Here is a 22,092-nt window from a genome sequence, read left to right as displayed (position 1 = left end):
CATTAGGCTGTTTATTAATTAAGCTGTTGTGTATGGGGAAGTTTTAAGACTGCAAAATTGTAATGAAATGCACAAAGACCTTAAGAGTATCCGCACTTGGTGCAGGGACTGACAGTTGTCCCTCATCATAAACAAATGTAACATATAGTGAATCAGTTGGCAGGAAGACCCATTATTATTCAGTTTCACATTTATCAATGAAACATTTGCAGTAGTGAAATATCTAGGAGTATGTTTTTATTTGAAGTGGAATGACCTCATAAGAAGGGGAAAGGAAGATGAAGGAATAATTCAAAAGCTAAGATCGCTTAAATACTGTTATCCAGTAAACAGTATTTAAGCGATCTTGGCTTTTGAATTATTTCTACAACAGTGTGATCGCCCCACTGCGCACTGTGTGTTCACTGCAAGGAAGATGAAGGACTGACATTTATTGTGGGAATGCTAAGGCAATATAATTCACACAGAAAGAGGTAACTTTTAAAATACTTATTGGTTCAAATATTGAGCAATGTTCTTTAATCTGGGATCCTCACCAGGTACGCTTAGTGCAGCAGATAATGATCCAAAGGAGAGCAATACATTTTGTCATTCAGCATGCATAAGAGTGGCATGGGAAGGAACACACTAGGCAACATGAGCCTGAGTGCACTCCATTCCAGTCCTCCTGCCAATGAAAAATTCCTGGCAGTATCAGGAAATAATCCCGGATCCTCTACACGAGGGTCAGACATGCTGACCATCTGACTACAGATATGGACCTCAGAGAGGTTTACTGTTTACATTTTGAGAACCTGTTTTTCCAAGATAATTCAGACACTGTATTACTCCCACTATATATATGTCTTGACAACTTGTCATTATGGTAAAGCCAGGAAAAATTACGAACTCATTGTATCTGCTCAATCTTCATGTATGGAAGAGGAAAAAGAGGGGTGGGGAAGAATGATCATGGTATCCTGTTTCAATTAAACCCCACCATTCATGCCATAAGAGAGCTTGTTGCATATGTAGGTGTAGGCCCTATATATACTAGCTGATCAAAAGTATCCAGACACCTGTTAGTGGACATTAATATGGAGTGTTTCCTCTGTTTGCCTTTATGATGACTTGAACACTACTGGGAACACTTCCAATGAGGTGTCTGAATGTATGCGGAGGAATGGCAGCCCAATCTTCCTCAAAAGATAAAACCAAAGGAGGTAGTGATGTTGAAGCTGTAGTCTGGAGTAAACTGAATATTCCAACTCATCCACAAGGTGTTCCATTGGGTTCAGGTCAGGACTCTGGGCAAGCCAGTCCATTTCAGGAATGCTATTCTCTGCAGACCATTACCTCACACATGTAGCTTCCTGACAGGATTCATTGCTTCCTGACAGGATTCATTGTCATGCTGATACAATCATCATCTCCAAACTGCTCCTCTATACTGTACTCAGTACACAATGCTATACAAAACCTGTTCATATCCTTCTGCATTTAGCATTTTCTTAAGCACAATAAGGGGTCCACACCCTAACCACGAAAAACACCTCTGTATCGTAACGCCTCTTCCTCCGTACTTCACTGATGGCACTGCACATGATAACAGATAACATTCTCTAGGCATTTGTGGAAGTCAAACCCTTCCATCAGATTGCCGCAGTGTACAGCATGATTAATCACTCCAAATCACTCATTTCCAGTTATCCACTGTCCAATGACAGTGCTCTTTACACGGCCTCAGGCATCGCTGATTACAGAAAAGAGTAGCTTATGGAACTGCCCTACCATTGTACCCCATTTTTTTAAAACTCCCTATGCACAGTCATTGTCTAGCTGGTAGCACTTTGGAACTCATGAGTGATTCCTTCCATTGCTTCAATGCTAATTTTTAAAACCACCCTCCACAATACTCAGTGGCCCTGTCTGTCAGTGCATTAGGTCTGCCTGGTCTTTGTTAAGCTGTGGTTGTTCCTTCACATTTTGAGTTCACAATTGCAATCACCAACAGTCTATTTTAGCTCCTTTAGAAGGGTTGAAGTGTCCATGGTTGATTTGTTACTCAAGTGACATCTAATGACTAATCCACATTTGAGGTCACTGAGCTCTCCTGACCAACCCATTCTGCTGTTAGTGCTTCTCCACTAATAACGCAATACTCCCTGCATCCTTTTAAATTGGTGGAGCCACCTCTCATGTCATCAACTTGTCAATTCAGCTTTACATGGGGTGTCTGAATACTATTGAACATATAGTGCAGATGTATGAGAGTGAGAAACATCTTATAGAAAAAGCTTTGCAGACACATTTTCAAGCTTCTACTGCTCTGAAATGCATAATTGTTCAGCTCTTTGCCGTGTTCTCCTCAAAACATGTCACTAATAGATCAGCAATTGCAACTGCAGTACATAAAAAAAATAATACGAGCTTTCAATAAATTATCTTTGATCATACATGTTTAATAAGTCTGCCAGTTACTGTAAACGTGATGTTGATGGCTGCCTTATTACTGTAGTGCAAAGGATGACACTCGTAAGTGATAGTTGCTAGGTGTGGAATTCCTCCCATAAGTGCATTTTGTAATCATGGTACACCTGTAACCTCTTTTAATCCTTTTAAAAACATGCTATTAGCATGATCATCCTCCACACTCCCTCATTTTAGACACTCAGCACCTGACCTCCCCAATCATTCTGTTGCATTTTTTCCTCTGTTCTCCTCCTGCTCCCACTTCCCTGAACTCAGTTCTGCCTTCATAAAGTTCTCTCTGTTGTATGATTCACTTCAGTGTTCTGTTCTCTCAGTTAGACAATATCTTCTGCTTTTATACTTTCCTTTGCACCTGCTCTCCCCCTCCACACTGTTCCCAACAAGAGTCTGTCATACTGTGTCGCCTACTTAAAAATGGAAATTATGAGCCATTGACATGTAGTGCTTTTTTAAAGTGTAACAGCTAATGAATTTTTAATGTTGGATATTACTTGTTCACTAAAGATGAATTGTAGGTCTAATTGAAACACCTTATCTGTTGGACTAAAAAAGAACTGCAATAAGCTTTGTAATTCATGTCCTGTGAATTGTTGTTGTTGTTATTGAAAGTAATGATTTCCGTGCATTGTTGATCACCACAGAGATTATTCTTGCTGTTGCAGATCCCGGCTGGTTGAATACACATACCGTATGTACTTCAAAAATCAGACATACTACCGTACTGGCAACTTGGACTGTCGAATAGAAAATGCAGATCACCGCTTAACAGATGAAATTACAGCATTCACATCTTCAGTTGCACATCTGTACTCTCATATTACAAAACCTCTTTTTGATTGCCTTTTGATAGTAATGGCTTTAGCCAGAACAAGCAAGAAGATGGGAGCTGCTGTTATCCCAGGTACACTACCTTCCTATAAGATTTATTAGAATTAAGAAATACTTACTCCTGTACTTAATTTTTATTCACTGGTTTTGCTGTAGCTGTTATGTAATTTTATTTTGACATTTGTGTTGTAACTGAGCACGAGACACTGCAGACTCATTTTTTCTGTTAAACATCCAATTTCATTAACCATATCTTTCCATTCCGTAGTGTGTTTATGAGTGGGGAGATAAGTGCTAATGTAGTATAGTCGTTATGTACTCTTAGCCCAAATTTTGAAATTCATGAATCCATCTTTTGCACCAACTGAAGTTGACTGTAAGCTTTTTTTGTAGAGAGAATACTGCAGTGAAAAGATTTCTGCAGTTGAAATGTGATTTTGCTGGTGTTGCCACTTATCCCTCCTTACATACACATTGCAAGCAAAAGATTTATCAGGTAAAGTAGACAGGGAGATAAAAATGTACACTCTAAACAATAAGTATTTGGCTTGAGAATTTGAGTCTGAGGCCTAGAATCTGTTGATATCCCAAGCTAAGCTAAAGAAATTTGCCAAAATAAAGCCTGTTCTGTGACACAGGATAATGCCTACATGAATTAAATATGGTTTATAAATTGTAAGATATAACATAACTAAGAAGAAAACTGCAAAGAAACTTGAAGAGATGATGTTATTGCTTTTATGCACAATAGTTTAAACATTCTGCCAGCACTCCCTTAAGTACATAATTAGTTTTTCAAGAAAATTTTATTATGAGTCTGAAAGTATGGTCCCAAAACAAGAAATACTGACATCATTTGCTGACTGACATCATACAAATACTGAGAAATCTCTGTGACAGACATAGAGTATTTTAGACTTTTCTTACTTTCAGTTCTTCACCTAACTGTGCTAAAACGCTGAGATAGTAAATTCTATTAATTGTAATTCTGTGATTGTAGCACACATTGTAAACTTGTCATTTCTGCAACAAGTACAGTATCACTTTAGCAGCTGGTCTTTGTACCACTTGTATTTTGGGAGATTTCAGTGAAGTTGTGTTACCAGTATTTGTTAATTTCTTTCATTTCTTGGCAATAAAGATAAACAAAGTTTACACAAACTACTGCCAGTGATCTGAGTAGGATGGAGAAAAAATTTCATTCAGCTCTCAGCAGCTTCACATTCCTTGTATTGTGCTGCTTCTGAAATTCTTTTGAAGAAATTGATGAACATTGGTGATATTGTTCACATCCACACTTTCTGACAGATTGTTTTGAAACTTCCAGTGGTTATCCATGTATCTTGCAATACTGTTAGCTTTTTGTTCATCATTTATGATTGCAAGTTTCTCTGACGTAGGAAAATGGGAGGAGTATGTTGTTACAGTTTTCATTTTAAGTGTCACCACATAAATTGGACTTTCCTCCAGCTGTCCTCTTGCTCTGTATTTGTTTTACTGATTTACCTTGAAAATGCACAGACCTGATTACAACTAACATCTTGAGTTTTGTCAACCATAAAACCTTCATTTCTTCTACTATTATACATATAACACACTTAATACTGGCTTTGTGTATCTGTTCTATAAAAGATAGTGTTTTAGTGTGGGAAGAGAGTAGTTTTATACTGAACTAGAGTCAGGAAGTGTTCCAAAATGTCCTTTGATCTCATAATTTACAAATTATGTGAGAAAAAGCTGAATTTACAGAAAGTCATATAAAATGTAGAGGTGACTGCTTAGGCCTTTAAACCCATTGTTGGCCAGCAGGGGGATACACCCATTTAGTTCTTAACCCATGATCTATGTTTATGGAATGTTAAACCCTGAAAAATATTTGAAACTTCAGATTCTTTTTTGTAAGTTAGACAATTTAAACTTGTAAAAGTACCACATACATTGTTTACTGTGTTGTGAACGTGGTTAAGATAGAAATTCTATCAACACAAGTAACTTGCAAGTAGGTATCCTCAGAGCAGTGAAGCAACTTAGGAGGAGCTTGTGGGCTCTCAGCACCAAGGTTATCTGCATGAAGCAACTTGAATCCCCTAATAAAGGCAGCTCTTCTAGTCCAGGTTGTATATCAGTTAGGTTCCTTTCAGAGTATGCTGGTGCAATGCTTAAAAATCATATACAACCTCTCACTCAATGAAAGATCCGCATCATAAAGATTGGAAGGTTACACAAGTCAACCAATATTCAAGAAAGGCAGTAGGAGTAATCCACTAAATTACAGCCCATATCTTTAATGTCGATATGCAGCAGGATTTTGGAACACCTCAAAGAGAATGGTCTATTAATACATAGTCAATAGGGATTTAGAAAAGATCATTCTTGTGAAACACAACTGGCTCTTTACTCACACAAAGTGTTGAGTGCAATTGACAAGAAAGCTCAAATTGATTCCATACTTATAGCTTTCCAGATGGCTCTTGACACCATAGCTCACAAGTGGTTTGTAATCAGATTGCATGCTTATGGAATATTGTCTCAGTTATGTGAGTGGATTCATGATATCCTGTCAGAGAGGTTACAGTTCGCAGTAATTGATGGTGGGATTTCTAGCGTTCCTCGAGGTGTGTTATAGGCCCTCTGCTGTTCCTTATCTATATAAACAATTTAGGATACAATCTGGGCAGCCATCTTAGGTGGTTTGCAGATGCTGCTGCTGTTTATCACCTAGTAAAGTTATCAGAAGCTCAAAAACAATTGCAAAACAATTTAGATATGGTATCTGTATGGTGCGGAAATTGGCAGTTGACCCTAAATAATGGAAAGTGTGAGGTCATCCACATGAGTGCTAAAAGAAATCTGTTAAACTTCAGTTGCATGATAAATCAATCAAATCTAAAGGCCATAAATTCAACTAAATACCTAGGAAGTACAATTATAAACAATTTACATTGGAAAGAACACATAGAAAATGTTGTGGGGAAGGCAAACCAAAGATTTTGTTTTATTGGCAGAACACTCAGAAGATGCAACAAATCTAATAAAGAGACTGCCAACACTGTGCTTATCCATCCTCTTTTGGAACACTGCTGTGTGTTGTCGGATCCTTACCAGACAGGATTAACAGGTACATCGAGAAAATTCGAAGAACAGCACTTTTTGTATTATTGAGAAGTAGGGGAGAGAGTATCATGGACATGATACAGGATTTGGGGTGGAAATCATTACCTACATAGGGAGAAACGATCATCATAGTAAAATAAAGGAAATCAGAGCTCACACAAAAGGTATAGGTGTTAGTTTTTTCCACTTGCTGTTCAAGAATGGAATAATAGAGAATTAGTGTGAAGGTGGGTGGATGAACTCTCTAATAGGCACTTGCATGTGATTTGCAGAATAGCTATGTAGATGGAGATGAATATTTTGAGAAGGCTCCACAATCTGTTTAGGGGAAAAAAAAAAAAATCTTTCAGAGATTCTACAGCAAACTGGAAGAAGCAGAGAATGAAAACTGGAGACAAGTGCTAGAGAAGGAAACAGTCATGTCATTCACAAACACAAAAATATTTAACAGTGTCATCCATAATTACTTAAGCAATACAAGTAAACAGTGGGAGTGCACATGATTTCAAAGAGTGCCTCACCTTCAAGATGTGCAATAGATAGCTTTCTAACTGACAAGCAGAAATGCTTTTATCACAGACCTCTAATTGGCTAAAAGGAAAAAAGAAATATGTTTCTTCATAATATTTTTATTAATGGGATCCTCTAATAGACACTAAAATCCAAACAACTGAGTAAGGAATAATGAAGGGAAAACTGCACTGAAATTGATGTATCCACATTACTTACTGGCAGTCTCCCTGAGTTCAGTGTGGTGAGCTATTTAGTTTCAAAACATACTTACTGCGGAGTCCCTGAGTTAAGTGTGATGAGCTACTTAGTTTTGAAACATTGTAACTATGACTAAAAATGTAAATCTAACCAATTAATTATTGAACTGCAGTGTTGGACTGTAAGATACAAAGGAAAGAATTTTTTAACAAAATATTTTCCTTAAAATTATTTAATAAAGATTGCATGGTGAAGAAAATACGTGAATCCCAAATTTGCGGTTTTTAATTTTTTTATAAAGGAAGGAAAACATTTACCAACAAGAACCATATCTGGAGATCATTGTAACTTTGCTTTATTTCCATATGTCTCGTTCCTATCGCTCGACTCATTGTGATGTCAGTCACAAAGTTACTTCACTAAACATGTTTTACTATTTGTTTACATTAACAATTTGAAATGACAGGTGCTACTCACCGGACAAGTCCTTCATCAGATGTAGACAATGGAACATTCACACACTCATACAAGTACAACTGACACACACACACACACACACACACACACACACACACACACACACACAGCTACTGTTGTCTCTGAGTGCTAAGGCCCAATTGTAACTGCATCTGAGGTGGGTAATGGGGTTTCAGAAGAGTGTGGGGCAGCAAGGGATGCAGGGTAGAGGTTGGGGAAGATGCCAGTGCTGCCTGTGGGAGCATGCAGGTATGTGCGGCATCGGGATGCTTTGCTGGTGTTGCAGCATCAGGATGCTTTGCTGGTTTGTTTTTGGGGGAGGGGGGGGGGGGCGCAACAGTGCAGAGAAGAGAGAAGTACAGAAGGTGAACGGATTATGTAGGTGAGCTGGTGGCACTGGTGTATGTAGGGCTATGGTAGGAGCAGTTTTTGAGACCAGGGTTACATGAAAGAAGGATATGTGGCAACTCTCTCTGCAACACAGCCTTCATTCCAGTAATGACCTTGGCCTCAGCCTTCACTAGTTCCTGTCCTCAACCTGCATCTGCCCTTTCCTGCTTCCACTAGCCCTACCTACACTTTCCATTACAGCAGTGAAGTTGGGTAGTCCTCTCTCCCCTGTATTTCTGTCTTCATCCCAGTAAAGCATCTAGATGCTATACCTAGTGGCCCATTATGCTGTCTACTTCTTCATACATGCACTGCAAAATACCGTACGGTGCGTGGTGGAGGTTACTTTATACCTCTACTAGTCATTTCCTTTCCTGTCCCACTCGTAAATAGAATGAGGAAAAAATGTCTTTGCGAGACCTAATTTCTTTAATCTTATCTTCATGGGCATTATGTTGGCGACAGTAGAATAATTCTGCAGTCAGTTTCAGATGCTGATTCTCTAAATTTTCTCACTAGTGTTTTGGGAAAAGACCGTCATTCACCCTCCAGGGATCCCTATTTGAGTTCATGAAGCCTCTCTATAATACTCACATGTTGGTCGAACCTACTAGTAACAAGTCTAGTGGCTCGCCTCTGAATTGCTTACTCAAACAGTACTCAGCAGTGTGTTGCATTAGTGTTCTTTTCACAGTCTCCTTTATACACTCCTGGAAATGGAAAAAAGAACACATTGACACCGGTGTGTCAGACCCACCATACTTGCTCCGAACACTGCGAGAGGGCTGTACAAGCAATGATCACACGCACGGCACAGCGGACACACCAGGAACCGCGGTGTTGGCCGTCGAATGGCGCTAGCTGCGCAGCATTTGTGCACCGCCGCCGTCAGTGTCAGCCAGTTTGCCGTGGCATACGGAGCTCCATCGCAGTCTTTAACACTGGTAGCATGCCGCGACAGCGTGGATGTGAACCGTATGTGCAGTTGACGGACTTTGAGCGAGGGTGTATAGTGGGCATGCGGGAGGTCGGGTGGACGTACCGCCGAATTGCTCAACACGTGGGGCGTGAGGTCTCCACAGTACATCGATGTTGTCGCCAGTGGTCGGCGGAAGGTGCACATGCCCGTCGACCTGGGACCGGACCGCAGCGACGCACGGGTGCACGCCAAGACCGTAGGATCCTACGCAGTGCCGTAGGGGACCGCACCGCCACTTCCCAGCAAATTAGGGACACTGTTGCTCCTGGGGTATCGGCGAGGACCATTCGCAACCGTCTCCATGAAGCTGGGCTACGGTCCCGCACACCGTTAGGCCGTCTTCCGCTCACGCCCCAACATCGTGCAGCCCGCCTCCAGTGGTGTCGCGACAGGCGTGAATGGAGGGACGAATGGAGACGTGTCGTCTTCAGCGATGAGAGTCGCTTCTGCCTTGGTGCCAATGATGGTCGTATGCGTGTTTGGCGCCGTGCAGGTGAGCGCCACAATCAGGACTGCATACGACCGAGGCACACAGGGCCAACACCCGGCATCATGGTGTGGGGAGCGATCTCCTACACTGGCCGTACACCACTGGTGATCGTCGAGGGGACACTGAATATTGCACGGTACATCCAAACCGTCATCGAACCCATCGTTCTACCATTCCTAGACCGGCAAGGGAACTTGCTGTTCCAACAGGACAATGCACGTCCGAATGTATCCCGTGCCACCCAACGTGCTCTAGAAGGTGTAAGTCAACTACCCTGGTCAGCAAGATCTCCGGATCTGTCCCCCATTGAGCATGTTTGGGACTGGATGAAGCGCCGTCTCACGTGGTCTGCACGTCCAGCACGAACGCTGGTCCAACTGAGGCGCCAGGTGGAAATGGCATGGCAAGCCGTTCCACAGGACTACATCCAGCATCTCTACGATCGTCTCCATGGGAGAATAGCAGCCTGCATTGCTGCGAAAGGTGGATATACACTGTACTAGTGCCGACATTGTGCATGCTCTGTTGCCTGTGTCTATGTGCCTGTGGTTCTGTCAGTGTGATCATGTGATGTATCTGACCCCAGGAATGTGTCAATAAAGTTTCCCCTTCCTGGGACAATGAATTCACGGTGTTCTTATTTCAATTTCCAGGAGTGTAGATGAGTTATACTTCCCTAAAATTCTCCTAATAAACCAAAGTCAACCATTTGCCTTCCCTATTCCCAGCCAGCCGTATATGCTAATTCCATTTCAGACTGCTATACAGTTTTACACTTAAATATTTAACTAATGAGAGTGTTTCAAGCAGGACACTACCAATGCTGTATTCAAACATTATGTTATTGTTTTTTGTATTCATCTGCATTAATTTATATTTTTCTACATTTAGAACAAGTTTCCATTCATCACGCCAACTAGAAATTTTGTGCATGTCATCCCTGCACACTCTTACAGGCAGCTCTGGCGAGTTCCCCACCTTTACCCTGACATTACTCTCTCTTCTGTATCCGCATTACCCAGCCCAGCAAAGATTGCTGCTCATCCCAGATGCAGTTGCAGTTGGGCTTAAGTTCCCTGAAATGATAGTGACCATAGTTGTGTGCTTAAATTGAATGTGTGTGAATCTGTGTGTGTTTTGTTGCCTCTGTCTGATGAAGAACTTGGTCCGATAGCTGAATATCATGTAGCAGTCATTCTCATAGAGCCTGTCTGCCACTCAGTACCTCCTCTATGTGGTGACTAGGATCTGTCCTTGCATCATTTGGTTATTCCATACAGGATTTTCCATTTTTTCATTTCTTTATATTAGTTAAAGGTGGTTGGGAGAGCAGCAGTGTATTGGTTACAAAGCAGTTGAAGCATTTGCATATAACTGAATGTGACCATTCTTTCTATCAAAAGAGTATCAAAAAATAAAAATAATGGGTATTTAATAGAAAGGATAGAACATAAGTTAATACAACTAAAAATATTCACAGTATCTAAACAACAGATGTTAGCACAAATAATTTTACATGCTGTTCTGAAATCTTTCATACAAGTGTTACTGTTGAATTTCAGGTCCACTTCTGGCAGCTATTGTTATTGGGGTAACAGGGCAGATCCTAAAAATGGTGTCACCAAAATTTGGAAGTCTTGTTGCTGAGGAAGCAAACAGAAAAGGTTACCTTCGTTACATACATTCGAGAATTATAACAAATGCAGAAGAAATAGCATTTTATGGTGGTGAAAAGGTAAATTTTTAAGGAATTACAATTGTATTTATGAAATGTTATGATTATGTGAACTAATTTATCTATGTATTAAATGTCATTTACATGATTTGTGTACAAATAAAGCCATATTTTATACAGACATCTTGTAGGTGAGTTGTAAACATTTTAGTGTAGTGAATTTCCACTTTGTCCAGAGATGAATTGGAACATTACATGTTGATAACCATTAACGTATAGCTGTTACAGTTTTTTTAGAGTTCAAACTTAGCCTGTTGAGGAAACAAATATAAATAATTCTGTAACCAGAAAATTTGGTTGTCCTTAGAAACTAAGATATTTAGAAGTTAAAAATTGCTGTTTATTGGTAAATAATTAAAATTTTAGAGACAATTGAGGAGCCCAATGGAAAAGGGGCACATGCCACCAGAGTATGCTGTGCCAGGAAATGGGAATTAAGGAAATATGATTTTGTATAGTAGTGTGAACTCCTGCTGTGATACCAACAGTTGTTATAGTAACTATATGGTGTTTTGCAAATACTATTAACAATTAGGCCACTTTATTACAAGTTAAAGTACATAAAATGAAATCCTTGACATGTAGACACATTACATAGCACGTCATTAATAGTCAAACTCCTCATCAATGTTTTCCTGTTCCACTGTATCGTCACTACCATCACATATCAGTGACTGATAAAAACTTGAATATATTGGAGGCACAAAGTGCAGTAAGCTTTGAAGGTCCTTGAACTTTGCTGCCTTAATTTGACTTCTGTAAACTGACTCACACAGGTTTCTCAGTTTGATTGTGAGAATATTTGATAGGTACAAATGTTCACTGCTCACTAATCTAAACAACATTGTGTTTATGATGTCTGCAGGCTTTTTGTCAACAATAACATTATATTTGACGATACTGTTCATAATAGACGACAAAGACACGAAATTGTCTTTCTTCATTTCAACCACAATGAATGGGTTCTTTTGCTTGCTCTTTCTTATAAGTTCAACCCAATTTGCTGGAGTGTACACAGTCCGTGTCTTTCTTTTCAGCATCTCAATAACTACAAAATCCCTGTCACATGACAGGAACATGTGACCAGGGAAGAGAAATTTGTGCTCAACAACATCAACCCAGTTTTTATTTAGGAGATACAAACACAGGCTTAGGATAATATAGTTTTTATTTTGTCCAACATACGAATCAGAATAAATGATAAGCCTTCAATGACGTTCTTCCTTCACCATGTCTAAAGCCTTTAAAACACAGCTAGCTACTTCATCGGCCCCTCTAGATGCAACATTCTCAGACCAGACACACATCTCTGCTTTCTCATCACTACAACAGTGAATACAGAAATTATATGTCCAAAGTTGTCTCTTATAAAAAATCGGTTTTTGGCAATGCTTTTTGTAAGCCCATGCACAAAATGAGTGCATAACTACCATCCTGTTTTGACTCATTTGAGTCACTTTTCAGAGCATTATATGTAGCTTCAGCTTTCTCAGGATGTAGTTTGATGTCTATGGATTCTGTGTTATTACGTGCCTTAGCAGAATCACAAATATGATATGTATCACTCGACAATAATTTAAAACCAATATTGTATTCCATGTTGAAAATGGTTTCATACACATGTTGTAAACGAGGATAATGGAATGTAGTCGAATTAAGTCGGGTGATGCTGAGGGAATTAGATGAGGAAATGAGACACTTAAAGTAGTAAAGGAGTTTAGCTATTTGGGGAGCAAAATAACTGATGATGGTCGAAGTAGAGAGGATATAAAATGTAGACTGGCAATGGCAAGGAAAGCGTTTCTGAAGAAGAGAAATTTGTTAACATCGAGTATAGATTTAAGTATCAGGAAGTCATTTCTGAAAGTATTTGTATGGAGTGTAGCCATGTATGGAAGTGAAACATGGACAATAAATGTTTTGGACAAGAAGAGAATAGAAGCTTTCAAAATGTGGTGCTACAGAAGAATGCTGAAGATTAGATGGGTAGACCACATAACTAATGAGGAAGTATTGAATAGGATTGGGGAGAAGAGAAGTTTGTGGCAAAACTTGACCAGAAGAAGGGATCAGTTGGTAGGACATGTTCTGAGGCATCAAGGGATGACCAATTTAGTATTGGAGGGCAGCGTGGAGGGTAAAAATCGTAGAGGGAGACCAAGAGATGAATACACTAAGCAGATTCAGAAGGATGTAGGTTGCAGTAGGTACTGGGAGATGAAGAGGCTTGCACAGGATAGAGTAGCATGGAGAGCTGCATCAAACCAGTCTCAGGACTGAAGACCACAACAACAACAACACATGTTGTTTCGCTGGGACTTCTTAAAAATACAGATGATCTTCATAGTACAAATGATACATTCCAGCAATCAAGTGAACAGAGGTTATGTAGGACTCGTTCGGATTCTGTGTTCTGCTGCAATGTGATGTGTACCTGGGAAACATTTCAATGTGATTTGTAACCTTATTTTTTCTGTTGTTATCAATGGCATGAGGTCTGTTAGAATGCTTGACTCTTCTATTCTGTCTAGGTGTATGTACAGATACATCTGTTGTAGATTCAAGACTCTCAAATGTTTAACAGAAATGGCATGAACAGCTAAAAATGCAGTCCTACACACTTCAACCTCAGTAACTGGAGTGTTATGAATAAAATACCTGCAAGAAACCTTCCTCTGGCTTACTGTTGGAACCTTCCTCTTCTTTGGATCCACTTTTTTGCACTTATTAGGCCACACTAATCCAAATAAATAAGCATTTTGCTTATTATAACCTCCCAACCAATGACACTCAATAAATATCACCTCCTTCTGTTCTTCATTCAGAGTTGAGTATTTGCAGAAATTAATTTTACAGCATGGATCACTGGCACTATGAAACACTTTCTCGGGCACAATCTTATTTTTTTGGGATTTATATTATTTTCCATTGTTTCTTAACCTCTTCCTTTCATTATCTTTCCACTCATTTTCTTTACGTTTTTTTTTTTTTTTTTTTTTTTTTACATGTACTGTTGCATTTCTTTGTGAGTAACATTAATAGCAACACCTATCGCTGCCATCTTGGAAACATATGTACAACATTTGAGAAACACTTTCTGCTTGGCTTTCCAAAACCAAGTCAACCAATGGGACAAATCAACTCATGATATGCAGAGATACTATTGGCATAGGCCTCTTTTGCACTGGGAATGTGTTAGTCCTTAATAACAGTAAATATAATATGCTCTCTTTAAAGGAACAGGCGTATGCCACTGTGTTGGAAGTTCCCTCCTACAATACTAGATGGCATCGGCTGTCTTCCTGTACCAAAATCACAAAATCACTGCGCAGGTGGCATGTGCCCCTTTTCCACTGGACCCCTCAATTTGCAAAGCATTTATTGTTAGCTTTTTGGGATGAGGAGCAATAAACAGAGGGAGAGACATAATGTACTTGTTAGTTTAATTAATGTCTGTATGTAATTAATGTCTGCATAGAAGTAACATACAATGTCTGTACTAACTGAAATGTTACACATCGTATCTAGAAATCACAATTATGATTAATGGATCATGCAGCTAAATAACTATGAGAAGTATATAAATGGGATCAGCTGATTAATATTGTAAATGTCACATTAAATGCTTGTTTTTCTTTTGGTCTTTATGTTCCATTGAAGAATATGGTAGATGTGAGCACCTTATATTGCTTTTTTTATAACTCATTTGATTATTTTTTGAAAACATATAATAATTAGCCAAAATGTACGAAAATACTTGGGATAGTACTGAATAGCTATTTCTCTTATCACCTGTCAGCTGATAATGCAACCCCCCCCCTCTCCCTGGCTTATCCTGTTTTATTTAATTGATAGTTAGTCCATTAAAATGATGATGCTTTCTGTATTTGACAAGGATTGGCAAAATAAACAATTTTGGCTGTTCAAAATTTCATCAGTCATGCACGTGGAATGCTTTAGGAAAACTGTGAGAACTTATAAAGACTTGGGCGTTTACTTCATATTCTAACTTTGCCACCTCAGAATATGGTCAAGACATTATGTTATTTATATATAGGTGATGCTACACATCATGATGATACAACTTTATAGAGCAAGACTTCTCTCTCTCTCTCTCTCTCTCTCTCTCTCTCTCTCTCTCTGTGTGTGTGTGTGTGTGTGTGTGTGTGTGTGTGTGTGTGTTATTATTTTCAAAATAATAATGCAATGTAATCAAAAAACTAATTCTTAATTTTAGGTTGAGTTACACCATCTACAAAAAGCTTTTGCATCTTTGAAGAAACAAATGAATGTTATATTCTCTCAGCGTCTGTGGTATATTATGTTGGAGCAGTTTCTGATGAAATATGTGTGGAGTGGTACTGGAATGATCATGGTTTCTCTGCCAATATTAACTGGATCAAAGAAGGAGGGTAAGGAATCGTTTGAAATTATTTGTGTATTCATGGATAATTTTGTAGACTGAAAGCATCTGCAGTGAAAAATTGCACAAATCTTTTTGTTGTATTCATAATCCGTGCAAAATATAAATCTTGCACGAAAGGAACCTAAATTTACAATTTACATACAGTTACTTTTTCACATCTATTGCTTTTGTTAATTGATACTGTCATGAAAAGGATAGATTGCTACACACATATAGAGTGCTGAAAAACTACAAAATCGTGTTTACTGTGTCCCTCTAGATTGTTTGGATTTGGAGATGACTTGCGTAGTGTGTCAGTAAATATCGGAGAGTAAAATGACAATTTAAGAAGTAGAGTATTATAAAATCTTGTAGTATATTACAAAAAAACTAAAAAATCAGGAACATCAAATGACATCTAACATGAAACAAATTCAAACAAAAAATCAGAACTAGTAGAGAAATTTTATTTTTCTGGTACTGAAACAATTCTGAGTAATGTGATCCAGTGACTGCTCCCTCCCTGGGAAAAACTGCATTTGCAGATGTTTATTTTTTTATTTTTTCTTCTCTTTACAGATGTCATAATGTTACTGAAAAGAATGTGCCAAACATCAAAGTACTCAATTCAAAGTATAAAACTCCAGTTAAAATTAAAAACAGATATCTAGTGATCAAATACCATAATTTTTTTAAGTATACTGATGCACTGAGTTAAGGTATTAAAATGTGTGCACACTTACTCAGTCATCCTCTCTGTTATTTTTGTAATAAGTTAGAGGAAAGAAAGTTTCCATTTTCTGATGGACTTAAATGTACTTTGGTAACATCAGTCTTCGGAAACTATTTCCCAAAAGGATTTAAATGGACTGTTTGTGATTAGGTGTATGATCACATTATACAAAAAAGGCTTGCTGGAATTTGTTAAAATTCTCAATGGAGAAAGCAAGATTCAAGATTATTAATGAATGTTATTGTAATCTAAGTGATACAAGTTTTCCAATAAGAATTTTCTGCAAAGTTTTGAAAGTACTTGACAGTGTAAAATAGAAATTGCTACTCTAGAAATTTATGTACCACAACAGGAAACCCAGTCAGTGAAACAATATCTGCAGTTGATGTAATTCTAAATATGTATTTTACCATACCTTTTGCTAATGAAGGTTAATATGAATATGTAGTCCCTCAAGATTTGATGTTGTTGTTGTTGTGGTCTTCAGTCCTGAGACTGGTTTGATGCAGCTCTCCATGCTACTCTATCCTGTGCAAGCTTTTTCACCTCCCAGTACCTACTGCAACCTACATCCTTCTGAATCTGCTTGGTGTATTCATCTCTTGGTCTCCCTCTACGATTTTTACCCTTCACGCTGCCGTCCAATACTAAATTGGTGATCCCTTGATGCCTCAGAACATGTCCTACCAACCGATCCCTTCTTCTAGTCAAGTTTTGCCCCAAACTTCTCTGCTCCCCAATCCTATTCAACACCTCCTCATTAGTTATGAGATCTACCCATCTATTGATATTTGAACCATTTTTAAATATGTATTTTCATTGAGGTTTTTTTTTATTTTAAAAAATCTGTATCAGCCAAATTAGAAATACAAAATGAGTATAAGGAAGACAGTAACAGAGTGGTTCACAATAAATTGTTTAAATCTGATGGATGCACCTCTTCTTCCATGGTTTGCGAGGTATTAAGTTGCTTTTAGAATCTGCCTCAACCTTCTGTGCATGGTAGATTTAATTGTACCATATGAAGACTGGTGTTGATGATGAAACATGGATGAACTAATTTTATACAGCAGCACAATGACAACCTGAATGTATCTTTTTGATGATGCTTCTCAAACAAGAGTGGAGAGAATAGTGAGTTTGGGCGAAAGACTTAAATGCCCTTGATTTGCTGCAAGTGAGCATGCCACCGCAGTCACTCTGAAAGAAGATAGGATAGAGACAGACTGATAGACAGGGGTATACCTTTCTGATGTATGAGTTATGTGGATTCCTGTTCTGCAGCAACAGTTTGCCTGCTCACTGCATTGGCCACCACAGACATTCATGGAGAAGTCCCAATCCCACATAATGGTGCATCTCCTTGATACCACAGACCCATCTAACATCTTTCTGTCCCCAACAGTGGAGGAAACCACCCATGGGCATCTTTAGATGTTCTAGAGGTGTGTTTATGTGGTTCTGAAGTGTACAAAACCAATCTTCTCAAGGAGACCCTGCAATTAATATTTTGAGAGGATGCAACAGTGACTGAAACTCTTAACAACTTCTCATTCTTTTAACTTATTCAGACTCTGTCTATAATGTGCCACCTTTCTGCAATTTCTTCAGTCGCTTTCACATATAGAGCCTATTTTCATTATTTTTAAACCAAGTGTTAGCAATGATTAAATTGTGCTCAGTGCAAAATTGTGCCAGGTGGCTTCCCTTTTGATTCCTCATCTGCCCCTCTGTTTCCCTGCAAATTTTCCTTCTTGTCCTTTCTCTGCTATCGAATTCCAGTCCCCCAACACTATTAAATTTTTGTCTCCCAGAACTATTTCAATAATTCCGTCTATCTCATCATACAGTCTCTCAATTTCTTCATCATGTGTAAAACTAGTAGGTGTAACTTGTACTGCTGTGGTGGGCATTAGCTTCATGTCTATCTTGGCTACTGTAATGCATACACTATGCTGTTCATAGTAGAGTACCCACATTCCTGTTTTTTTATTCATTATTAGATCTACTCCTGCATTATCCATATTTGATTTTGCATTGATAACCCTATACCAATCTGACCAGAAGTTCTGTTATTGCTGCCACCACATTTCTCTATTATATCCAACTTCAAGCTATCCATTTCCCTTTTTAAATTCTCTAACCACCTTACTCAATTAATGGATCAAACATGCTACACTCCAACCCGTAGAATGCTGTTTTTTTTTCTCCTGATGACAACATCGTCCTGAGTAACCACCACCTGGACATGCAAATGGGGGACTATTTTGCCTTTGGAATATTTTACTCAAGAGGATGCCATCATCATTAAACCATACAATAAATAGACTTGCATGCCCTCGGGGGAATGTAATGACTGGAGTTTCCCCCATGTTGGCTAACATTACCAGGCCAAATCAGTCTATCATCCACATCCTCAGAAACCACTTGTTTGTCTGGCCTCTCTAGTCTCTCTGCAGATGCCCCTCTGCCCCCCACCCCCCTCCCCTATCTGTATCATAGAGACACACAACCGGAGGGGGGGGGGTTTGTTAATTATCAAGGAAAACTGACTTAACATTTTTCTGAAGCTACAATTCTGGATTGCTGGGAAATACAGAGAGTTTATGATTTATAGAAAAATTGTTGTAGAACATGGTTTATGAATTTTCTCTCATACAGTCAACAGTAGCATCTGCACACAAATTTTATATGTAGTGTTAACTGCAACTCACCTTTAATGTTTCCTTAAGGTATTTCTGATATTGGGATTGATTATGATCATATTTTCGATGCATGGCAACATATTGGACACTACCTTTCAAGAAATCTTCATTTGACTCACATATTTGATAGAACATTGTGTAATTACATTCATCAGTTGATTTAATGGTGGTATGGAGGCATGAGGAAATTTTAAGCTAAGAAACATGACATCTACATGTCCAGTATAGTTGTCTAGACTTCGCTGATAAAGGGTGAAAATCAGTACACACATTTGGCAGATTTTAAAGGGGAAGGGGGCTTAATTAGCCCAAACGAAAGTGACAATACTGATTTATAAAATGTGTTCCAAAAATAAACTGTAATCTCATCTCATTGGTGTAAGTCTGAAGCTATGCAGGCTAGTCTTACAAGCCATTATGAAAACCACATGAAAGATTGGAAGACATCACTACTTGAATACAAAACTAGTGATTTTCGTTGCTTTTCATTTTGATATATGAATACCCTTGTGTATACCTTACTCAGATGCATGCAGGGGAACCAGAGTAGGATAGTCTTCAGCAAAAAAATTCTGAAAAAATGCCCTTTGAGTGCCTGGATTTGCTTTGATGTTACAGATTTTGGAATTAGCAAGTGAACAGAAAATTTTCTTCTCTTGACTGATTCCACATATGACTGAGACTTTTCCCCTTGATATAATTTTGCATTTGTATTAGTTGGCAACTTTTCACACAAGTTTTTATGGTAATTTTCTTTTCAGTTAACTTCTATTCATCTTTTATGACTTAATTTTAACTAAGAGCACAGTGCCTATTGTTTCCTTAACAGCATTCTAATGTTCATATGAAACCACAGTAGATTTTTCCAACAGTTCACTACCTTTCTCAGTACATACTTGTTGAGTGTGTGTCAGATACTACTCTTCAATTTGAGCCAAACATCCTGTATAGTTTCTCAATGTTAAGAGCTAATTGCACAGGCATTTTTGATTGTAGGTTTTTTAACATATGAGAGAGTGTACAGTTTTCTCTCTTTCAAGATTGTCAGGAGACTTATCTCACCATTGCTGTTTCTAAAGATTGAGTGTAGAATGATAACTCCTGCCAACTATGAATGAATTTTAAAATGTGCACACTTTTACAATGCTTTATTTAGTAAAAAAATAATTTATTTTGGTTTCAGTACTTAAATTTACATGACATTGAATGACAAAAATTATGATTGTGGTTTTGGTACAAGTGGTGGTGGTGGTGGTGGTGGTACTGGTACTGTTGTTGTTTTTAAAAATAATATAAATTACCCCTATTGTTATGCTCATGTGGTATTTTGAATCCCTGTCTTATAGGTCAGAACAGTTCTCCAGATGGGGGAGTTAGTGAGAGAACTCAGTATTTTACGACTGCAAGGAATTTACTTGGTTCTGGAGCAGATGCTGTTGAAAGACTCATGTCATCATACAAGGTATGTATTTTTGTGTTATTTGTTTGCTGCCATGTGTTCTAACTTCTAATATTGTTCTGGTCTTCAATCCAAAGGATGGTTTGATGCACCTCACACTCATTTATCCTGCGTAAGCCACTTCATCTCTGCATAAGTACTGCAACCTACATACACTTGAACCAGCTTACTGTACTCAAGCCTTGGTGTGCCTCTGCAGTTTTTATCCCCCACCCTTTCCTCCATTACCAAACTGACTATTCCTCTATGCATTGGGATGTGTCCAATCAACCGATCTGGTCTTTTAGCCAAGATTTGCCATATACTTTAATTCTCTCCAATTTGATGAAATGTTTCTTCATTAGTTAACCAATTGACCCATCTAATATTCATCATTCTTCTGCAACACCATATTTCAAGAGCAGCATCTACTCTTTGTTTGTCTGTACTGTTTTTTTCACTTATTTTGCTGCCAAAATAGCAGAACATGTCTACTTTTAGTGTCTCATTACCTAATCTATTTATTTCAGCATTGTCTGGTTTAATTTGAATACATTCCATTACTCTTGTTTTTCTTTTGTTGATATTTGTGTTATAACCTCTTTTCAACACACTGTTTGCTATTTCTGACAAAACTGCATAGTCATCAATAAATGTCAAAGTTTTTATTCCTTTAATTCCCTTTCCAAATTTCTCCTTGGTTTCCTTCACTGTTTGCTCACTGTACATATTGAATAACATCAGGGAGTGGTGACAATCTTGTCTCACTTCATTCTCAGCCATTGCTCTCCTTAAATGTCCTTCGACACTTAAAACAGTACAAGTTGTAAAAAAACCCTTTGTTTCCTGTATTTCATCCTTGCTACCTCCAGAATTTCAGCACTGGTATTCCAGTCAACATTGTCAAAAGCTTTCTGTAAATCCACAAATGGTCTCAACATAACTGTACCTCTCTTCAGCCTTTCTTCTAAGATAAGGCATAGGGTCAGTATTGCCTTGCGTGGAATCCAGACTGATCTTGCCCAAGGTTGGCTTCTACCAGCTTTTCCATTCTTCTGTCAATAATTTGTGTCAGTATTTTGCATCCCTGGCTTGTTAGGCCGACAGTTTATTAACATTCACACTTGTCAAATGTGCTTTCTGTGGAATAGGAATTCTTCTTGAAACCTGAGGGTATTTCATCTATCTCTCATATCTTAAATACAAGATAGAATCATTTTCTCATGGCATGTTCTCACAAGGATCTCAACAATTTGGAAAAGGATCTGAATAATTCTGAGGAAACATCATGTGTACTCCAGGGGATTTGTGCTCATTTACGTCTTTCAGTGATCTCTCAAATTCTTCTCACAGTATCACATCTCCCTCATCTACTTCCTCTTCTCTTTCTATAGAACTGTCTTTGAATTCATTTCCCTTGTATAACTTTTCTACATATTCCTCCCATCTTTCCATTTTCTATTCTTTGCTTAATACTAGCTGGCCATCTCGGCTAATACTCATGCAGACACTACTCTTTCCTCTGAAAATCACTTTAATTTTCTTATAGGTGGCATCTCTTTTTTCCAGTTGTCCTGAGTGCTTCTTCAGTCTATCATTTCTCCTTTAGCCATTC

General features: G+C 38.4%; 1 protein-coding gene across 1 annotated transcript in view; it reads left to right on the top strand.

The window, feature by feature from the left end:
* Positions 1–22,092, top strand: part of LOC126248578 (ATP-binding cassette sub-family D member) — an 85,249-nt gene that overhangs the window by 3,420 nt on the left and 59,737 nt on the right. Inside the window, exons 2-5 of the mRNA XM_049949684.1 lie at positions 3,135–3,373; positions 11,024–11,196; positions 15,434–15,608; positions 20,386–20,501. Coding sequence (XP_049805641.1) covers positions 3,135–3,373; positions 11,024–11,196; positions 15,434–15,608; positions 20,386–20,501 — 703 coding nt within the window. The remainder of the gene's footprint in view (positions 1–3,134; positions 3,374–11,023; positions 11,197–15,433; positions 15,609–20,385; positions 20,502–22,092) is intronic.

Source organism: Schistocerca nitens, chromosome 3, assembly GCF_023898315.1.
Source record: "Schistocerca nitens isolate TAMUIC-IGC-003100 chromosome 3, iqSchNite1.1, whole genome shotgun sequence".
NCBI classification, from domain to species: domain Eukaryota; kingdom Metazoa; phylum Arthropoda; class Insecta; order Orthoptera; family Acrididae; genus Schistocerca; species Schistocerca nitens.
Note: the sequence above shows the minus strand (reverse complement) of the source record. Positions and strands in the feature narration are given on the sequence as shown.